The 9,045-nt window shown below is 36.6% G+C and overlaps 1 protein-coding gene across 1 annotated transcript; it reads right to left on the bottom strand.

Annotated features, from left to right (window-relative positions):
* Positions 1 to 860: 860 nt before the first annotated feature.
* Positions 861 to 5,927, bottom strand: LOC108965636. The gene is made up of 3 exons (XM_018928177.1): positions 5,321 to 5,927; positions 2,445 to 2,768; positions 861 to 1,252 (listed from the first exon to the last, which is right to left on the bottom strand). Exons 1-3 carry the CDS (start codon positions 5,769 to 5,771, stop codon positions 1,041 to 1,043), a joined length of 987 nt encoding a protein of 328 aa, XP_018783722.1. The 5' UTR covers positions 5,772 to 5,927; the 3' UTR covers positions 861 to 1,040.
* Between the last annotated feature and the right edge of the window lie 3,118 nt (positions 5,928 to 9,045).

Raw genomic sequence — 9,045 nt, 5'->3', positions numbered from 1 at the left:
TCCTAAAACGGCATTCCTCTGCACACTCGGAAATCATCCCTCACATTGATTTCATACCGGTTCACTCGGATCTCTGGCAGCAGTAAGACTCTTTACGGATGAATCAAAGCTTGAGAGTAAGGTTGGTGGAACGGTTCACTGTAAGGAGCTCTCTATTAACGCCAGTTTCATACTTCCAAATTATCGTAGTGTTTTTCAGGCCGAGGTTGGCGCCAATAAGGTAGCAGTAGATTTATTGCTCCAGGATGCAGCTTCCTTCAGGAATGCCTAACCTTGTTATTAATAGCATTGAGAGCTCTTCTGATAAAACTGATATGAGTGCCAGGCCAAAGCGAAATCGCAAGAAATTATAAAGATGATGATCTAGCAAAATAAGGCACCCTTCAACCGTTTTCGGTAGAGTGTGAACGAGTCGGTGCTCCCGTTTCATATTAGTTGATAGATGGGCTTCGCGGAAGCTTGGCCAGCACTGGCCAATCATCACCACCATCGGTATGTCTGTGCCTTCGCAAAAGCTTTTTGACAAACAGATCGATCGCAAGACATCTAGTGACCTCTTTGCCCTCAGGAAGGCTAGCCCCCCTAGTTGTGAAGCCTTTAACAGGCCATTGCTCTAAGGTCGTCCAAGCAGTAAGGCTGGGGCAGAAGCTGCGTTGAAGAAGACGAGATGGACAAAACGCAACACTTCCTTCTTGTCTATTCCTGTTTTAGGTTTAGGTATTGTTCTGATCCTTGAGATTCCTTATCGCCATTGAGTATTCGATTGAAGTAAGACAAATAGACCTAAACTATGTATAATGTCTGTATCTGAGATGACAATGTGATCCTTGATATATTCTTTGTAAAAAAAATCACTCTCATACAAATATGGGGTTATCATATATATTTTAAGCAAAGTTTGTATACATTTGATTACTCGCTATGTATGTATATTCAATTGTATATATTTATTAATATACATGTAATAGGAAACCAGGCATATTTTCTTACGGACTATACCATATTTAACTCTAACACTAGGTATTCGCTTCCTTCATTTATTATTCTGCCAAACAGTCTTCCATACGTTGCTCGAAGGCGTTTGTTAACACACCCTTGGATTGAACACACCCCGTGGGGCCGAGCAAATGTAGTGCAATATAATCGCGGCAGTCAATTGCTCCGTTACCATCACAGTCGCGTGCATATTTGTTAATGTAGGCAGTAACAGCACGTGTTGCACAATCCATGTTGTTGACACAGTCACTGTACACTAAAAGAAAAGGTGGCGAAGTTAGCTCTAGGTGGATACATGTACATACAATATTTACGTATACTGTTAAACAATGTGTAAAAGAAAAGAATAAAATATTCATCTGGTTGCGTAAAGTATTAAAAGCTGCTCACTGAGTGTTCGATAGTTCATACCAGATATAGCTACCTATCACGCTACGCTGACATAGACTACGCTTTTTTGCTGCATTCCAATCAAGTTGTTACTGTCATGCCCTGTTACCATACATATCTATGGGTATATGCACGCGAAAAAGTTATAATGTCTGTGATATTCGTTCCGTTCAATAGTTTGAACGATTGATGAATTCACTTTGATTTCAGTGATGCTCCTTCTCTCTTATTCTGCTACCTACAGTAAATAGTTTCTTAATGAATTAGTGGATTGATATGTATCTAGGCTTCTTAAATTATTGGTTAGATTACGTTAATCTGGCAGGCCAATAAGCCACGCATAGGTCAGTTTTAGTGCTTTGTGGTACACTAAGACTAGTCATCCCTTAAGATGCCTGCGCTTTATGCAAATTTTAACAGACTCTGCGGCCTCATTATCGATACTCCTCCAGTGTATCATACCGTGGGGACCATTGCTACCCTGGTGCTTTGCTCTAGATATTTCCTGCAGTATTCTTGATCTGTCAGACCTATTCTGTCTTTTCTATCGAGTGTCAATAGGGAATTTGTGGACTGCCGATCTACCGTTTTGCCTATGACTTTTCCAGTTTTGTACCCAGATAACTCATTACATCGGGTTTTGATTTTCTTTACCATGTTATATGCATCTAGCAGGTGTGAAGTTTTTTTTTCTTCTAAGAAAACTTTCCACTGCTGCCCTTCTTCTCAATACACTTCTGGCCGATATGCGATACAAAGTTACTGCCTTAATTGCTGCGCGGCTTTCGCAATAGCAAAGACCTCATTATCCTCCAATTCTGGCACGAAAAAATCATTAGTCATACAAGTAGATCTATAGCCTTCCTCATATACTGTGACATAACAGAGCACACCAAAGCTTGCATTTTTGAAGATGTGACGGTGGCTTGTAGTTGTCATCAGGACACAGTTTTCTCCTAGCTCTTACTCCCATTTACAGAAGAAACTTAAAAATAATAGGCCCACCCTATATTGGTGTGAATATATTTCTATGACAATGATATTTGAAATCGACTTACTTGTGTTAATATTGCTGTTGCTGCTGTTGTCGGCGTCAAGTGTTGGCTTGCCGGCATCCAACCAATAAGGGTGTGATATGCGAAACACGCCACAATCCACATCATCACGACATTTGGCTGGGCGACACAAGTTTACCGTCTCGCAAATGCATTGTACACAAGCATCGGTAATATACCGTGTATATGCTGCCTGAGTCCGGAATGTTGTCGATGTGGCAGAGGAAGTCTTGGTAAAGATAAACTCCGTTGGTTCGTGCACAAACAGTCTATAGGCTACCGGTGGATGTTTTGAGATTGGGGTGTTGTCTTCTGCTCCAGCTGATGCTGCAAATGTTATTGAATTTGTCTCTTATTAATGTTTAGATCTGGAAAAGCGTTTGATAAGTATGTGCTGTACTTGTTCACTGCTGTGGAAATTACCACAACATAGTCATTATTAACCTTATTGATAGCAACGTTATTATTATAGTTAACGGCATGCAGTATTATCACTGCCGGCGAAGTTGAAATGTTCCCAAGTAATGGTTGTAATTTCTAAACTGAGTGAGTGTCGAGAGTGGAGATATTTATCATGCCGTAATGCATGCGAGTATGACGACTTTGTTGATGTTCACTTATTTTATGCAGTTTTGTAAGCAGAGTGTGATATGAGTCGAGAGATGAAATGATTTTTTTTTTTTTTTTTTATGAAATATTGAACACGAATGTGCGTGTTACGCGAACTACAATTAAAACGAGCTACACTGTTCTCTAAAATTGTTCATAAACATGCAACAAAATTGTGTATTATAATATGGAAAGCATTTCTGTGTTCCCTTACAATACGAATATGCTCGCTTAACAATTTTGTCAAAATATTGAATGATTAACACCACATAAACGAATTTCGCGATCTGATCAAACTTCAACCGGACTGGAAAAAAGGATTTTTAAGTATTCTAATGCAAATCTTTGTTATCGCCTTCAAAATGGTCACCTGAGCCAACACAACCGTGTCAATGCTGTATCCAATTTTCTATACATTTGATATAAACCTCCACTGGGATGAACTTGAAGGTCTCCAGTAAATTTTGAACCGACAGATTCTTTTGATCAATGTATAGTTCTCAGCCGCGAAGCTAATCTCTTTTACGTTAACTACTCGACAAATTTAGATATTTTGAAAGGAGTCTATTATTGACAAACTTCATAGATTAACATTAATCAAAATGTGTTAAATCGTTTTATAAGAGAAGTTGAGATCCGTTGCTAACATAACTCGGCTCGGCTATTTTCAAGAACTGATTCTTTTACACTTTCGGTGTTATCGTCGTTAACAAAAGTACATAGACAACTCGCATGCGGCAAGTTCACGACTTGTGACCGAGTAGACTCCCATCAATCTGCAGCATTTTCAATAACTTAGTAGTCTCTATCAAATATTGGTCGCGGTTACGTCGCAGTTTGTCCATCCTTTGAGTCCAACTTTCGATAATTTGTTCAAGCATTTCGACAGGAAACTGGCGAATGGCACTAATGATTATTGTTCGCATAGACTTAAGACTTTACATACTCCCACAGGAAGACATCAGACGATTTTGGTAGCCAATCGATCGGCCCAAAACGTGAAATTATCTGCTCATCGAAGTGTTCTCTCAATAGATACGATGCATGTTAAGTGACCCTATCTTGTTGAAACCAAATGAACACGAGCTTCAATTTCAGGCATCAAATATATGGTGGCGCCATAATGGACGCATTGACGGTGACGTTTTCACCGACATTATTTTTGAAGAAAATGGACCTATAACTATATCAGCCCACAAACCACAGGAAACCGTTGTTTTTTTCTGGATGAAATTGCAGCTCTTGAATCTCTTCAGGTTCTCTTCGTCCCCAAATGCGGAAATTTCGCTTATTTACATACCCATTATGCCATAAATGGGCCTCATGGAAGATCTTCATCATCATCATCAGATCTTCTTGGAACTTTTCAAGAGTCAATAGAGCAAAGCGATGTCTTCTGGAAACGTCGAGCGACTTCAGTTCTTGCACAAGCCGTACTTTGTAAGCTTTAAATTTAAGATATCGACGTTAAATGGGCCAAGTCTTTCCATATATAAGTCCGAGTTGCGGCGAACGGCTCCGAATTGACTGTCCGCGGTCTTCGTGTATATTCTCAGCTGCGGCTGCAATATTTTTTTCCTTTTACTGCGCGCTGGACGTGGGCTCTTCGGTCTAATATTATCCAATAAAGAATTCTGGGTCTCAAGATGGGTGATGGTGTTGCGAAGTGCGCGGAGCACATTAGCACACAGAACGTGTATTTTCGAAATAAATTTGAACATTTTCTAAAAATATACTTCAGACTTAAGTATTTTCATGATGAAATGCCAAAAAATGCGAAACTAAAATAACATGACAGCTTGACACGACTTCCACGTGATATGACCAAAAAAGAGCTATTAAAAAGTACCTCTACTTGGATCACCCGTTAGGACTAAATTAGCTAAATCTCTGGTTTTCATTATTAAATTATAAATGTTAAACTCGGATTAATAAGGAAAATTTATTCGAGGTAACTACGATGACAGTTACAATTTATATTTTACTCAGCAAATAGTCGACAGTATCATTAAATGCAATATTTCAATAGAATTATTTGGTATAAATCTTACATGCTGACATACTGATATGCAACCGGTCAACAACAAATTATATGCCCATAATGCAAAAGCAAAAAGAAAATCGTCGTAAACACAATTATAGCGTCTCCTAAGGTCATAAGAGCTAAAACATGCAGGGAACCTATTTGTTGTTAGTTCCTACTGTTTATTAGCATCTTTTGCATTTGTATTTCGATGAGTTGGACAGTTAAATGGGTGCTCCAAACTTACCAATGCCTTGACTCTCATCCTGAGTCTTCGTTTCATGATGCAGTCGACCAAGATGCGGCTTCTGCCGTAAATGCAGATAAATCGAGCCGCTAATTAGCAAGAACGCCACAATCAGCGATGAAATGGTGCAAATGCGAGGCCAGTTCATTTGCGAAATGCCTTTGTGTAGATTGACGTCTTTAGAGTTACTTTGTGTGGCAGCTCCATCACCAGCTGCGGTGTGTAGAACAACTCCCGCATTAGCCCCAGCTTCGAGTGGAATGTCATTAACATCTGCATTTCTTATGTTCACCGACAATGAATCGTGACTTCCATTGTTATTTTTGTTGGCTGCCGCTGCGTTGGTACTGGAGAGTGCCGCACCATAGTGGTGTATGGGTCTTATATTCACTACAAATTTGGTTTCTCCAGTTAGTTTCGGTTTGAAAACGCTTTCGTGTACGGTTCGCATGGAGACCCGCGACTATTACCGTTTTCAAGTAATAAAATATATTTAATATTTACACTTAAATTGAAAATTTTGCGCCTTAATTAAATTATTGTCATTACGATCAGTTTCAAAACGCCACTAACGAGCATCTACAAAAGCTGTGCTATTCGATCGCGAAGAGATTTGTTACTGTAACTGTTGGTATTATTTTTTTGAATTTTATTTTGTGTTCTTCTTCGTATTTTTCTGCTTTCGCTACTGATAACGTCTAGTGTTTGTAAAAATGTGGGCATGTGGAAGTAAGTTCATGTTCAGACGAGGACACTATTTTTGCCGAAACCAGTAACACCTCGCTGCTACAAAATTCCTTTTCGCTCGTCTTCAAATATGTAAATGCATATGTATATACTCGTACTTGATGTTGCGAAATTTGAATGTTAATATCCATTTTTTGTTTTTGTTTTTTTTTTTTTTTTTGGGTATTTTCAGTTATATTGTATATTATAATAAGAGATGTTTTAATAAGAGATGTTTCACAAAAGGCTGATTTTTTTCACCAAGTATATGAAACGTACAAAAATTTGAGATGTGCAGAAATATGCAGTAAATTGTCCAACTCAAGCTGTCGGAGAATAGAAAATTTGACGATAATGAGCGACAAAATATTCCCCCTTTGAACGCAGTCTAATTGAGATGATGGAAATAATAAAATAGTGCTCAGTTCCAGAGCATTATTGATGCTAATGATCGCACGCTAGAAAAGCCAAGCTATAGAATAACACACATATATATAATATATATTTCATATAGGAAATACATACATACTAGGTTATACTCATTTGTATGAACTTTTATGAAATAATCTAATTAAGAATTAGTAAAGCAGTGACAAGAAATAAAAACGTGCTGTAATAAATTTATTTTGCTTTAATTTCATATGGGTTGTTTATAAAAACAAAGCTTTTTTAAAAATAAGACCAATATTTTTGCTATAAAAACTGTTTCTTTTACCGACCTTTAGTAAAAAAAAATATTACTTGCTTGCTATCTATAAAGCATGTCTTAAAATGATGATTTAACTGAGTTTATTGTGGTATATTATAATATATATTTATTCCCAATCCACTATACATATATGTATATGTATATATATGTGTATATATATATGTAAAGAAATGAACTTACATATAAATATGATCAGTTTAATGAGACAACTTGGTTTCCGTATAGTATAGCTGTATATTCATTCGTCTGTCAGTGCAATCAATAACTTGAGTAATCCATTATTGAATTAATGGATTGAGAAAAAAGGGAGGTGGAATCATCACTACCTCTACTAAGTCTAAATATTTAAGTTCTAACGTAATTCGTGAGTACTCTCTCTGTACTCTTGAATTTTTAATACATATAATTATGTGAATTTTTGCATAAATTATTATTTTTGTATACATATTTTGATAGCCTATACACTTAAAACCACCGCACTAGAATTGTAAATCAATATTTTTTTTTTTAATTTATAGGCTTCGAAATTATAGCCACTCAGTTCGATTAAATTAATCAATTTATTTTTAGACGGTTTTTGCCGACACAGCATTTTTGGAATATGCTACGGGGATTTTTCGGAAAAAATTATCCATTTATTGTCCAACTTAACATACAATTTTATCTTTCAAAAAGAATCATTTTTTTTAGTTTTCTTTTTATTTTTCAGGAAAAAAATTTCCATACAAAACTGTGAGATTCGCAATTTAAAATTATTACTTTTTTATTGAGCAATAAAGTTCTCAGTTAAAACTTCAACCATCGTAAGAGATCATTTTGTAGGCCATGCATTTTTCTCTGAAATTAAGGAAACAATTTATTTTATGAAGTAGTTAGAAGTGAGATATGAATTGTCTTATTTGATAAAAATAAAAATTAAAAAAATGTAAGGCGGTGGGCTTTACCGTTACAGTTAAAAACTAGGAGAGCCTTTAATAGTGGTCCTAAGATCTTATTTTTCTATGCAGCAAGCGATAAACTATTCGGCCAGATATTTAACATATAATAAGCCGATATTGCGCTTTTTCATATCAGCACAAGAGTATTTTAAGTTTCACACCGAATACGACTACTCCGCAATGGACGTTAAAGTAAATTTCTAATGGACTCGATTGTACCATCACTCTCGTTATACTCTTGCAGCCAATTGCTACAGAGTATTTTAGTTTTGTTCAACTAAAGTTAGGTATCATCTAAAACTAAACATACATATATAATATTAGGTTGTCAAAAAAGTCTTGCGGTATTTTTGCTAGTTTGTGCTGAGAGCGCGTAGTTCTAGTTTTATTCGTTGCATCGGGTACATGCTACACCTTTTTGGAAAGCTCATTTCACGCGCTAACACGTGTTTGATTGATTGTCGTTTTTTCAAGTGGTTCGTGAGTTTTAGCGTCGCAAACATGGAGCAAAATAAAGAGAAAATACAGCATATTTTACAGTACTACTACGATAAAGGCAGAAATGCATCTCAAGCCGCCAATAAAATTTTCGCAGTTTATGGACCCGATACAGTTTCCATTTCCACCGCAAAACGATGGTTTCCGGAAGGCCTGTCGTCGAAAGTAGTAGCCGTAGCGTCGGTCAAGAGCTGGGCATGAGTCATCAAAAAAATTTTTATGAACAATTGAAAATTCAATAAAAATACCGCAAGACTTTTTTGACAACCTAATATATGTATAAATGATCAGAATGACGAGAAAAGTTGGAATTAGGTTGACTGTCTGACTATCCGTTAATCCATGCATGTTGTAACTTGGGCGTAATCGGACCACTGCCACGCCTACAAATCGCCATTAACCGAAAATCTATAAAGTGTCATAACTAAGGACTAAATTAGGATATAAAAAAGTAATTTGGCACAGGGATTGCAGTAGCCAGGGGCACTTGGGGATAAAAAATTTACCGTTAGTGTAAAAGCGGATGAAAACCCCACTTACTCCCCATATAACGGTACTGTTCAAAACTACGATCAATAACAAAATGCACCAAAAACGTAAAAATTGGCCGCCGGAATAGTACTACAAGGCTTTGTATGTGCCGGTGTAAAAATTGTATTTTATATTTATTTTGCATATGAATTAATTTTCTTCCTTAATACATGGTAATACTTGTATGTGGTAATTGATTCTTGAAAGCTTACTTTACTCGTGAAAGTTGTTACTCCATCTATCTGAAGAATTAACACCTCTGAATTGGTTTTGAGTGCTAGAGTTATATGTTAATTAGTTCTGCATATATTCGATTTATTCTA

This window comes from Bactrocera latifrons, unplaced genomic scaffold, assembly GCF_001853355.1.
Source record: "Bactrocera latifrons isolate USDA-ARS-PBARC rearing strain unplaced genomic scaffold, ASM185335v1 scaffold_143, whole genome shotgun sequence".
Classification (NCBI taxonomy): Eukaryota; Metazoa; Arthropoda; class Insecta; order Diptera; family Tephritidae; genus Bactrocera; species Bactrocera latifrons.
This window is presented reverse-complemented; position numbering and strand designations above follow the sequence as displayed.

Excerpts from the sequence above, each read along its gene's own strand:
- LOC108965636 (XM_018928177.1), bottom strand. The coding sequence starts at position 5,771 with ATGCGAACCGTACACGAAAGCGTTTTCAAACCGAAACTAACTGGAGAA. Across the intron at positions 2,769-5,320 it reads GGATGAGAGTCAAGGCATTG|CATCAGCTGGAGCAGAAGAC; the intron begins GTAAGTTTGGAG and ends TAACATTTGCAG. Across the intron at positions 1,253-2,444 it reads CAACAGCAATATTAACACAA|TGTACAGTGACTGTGTCAAC; the intron begins GTAAGTCGATTT and ends CTTTTCTTTTAG.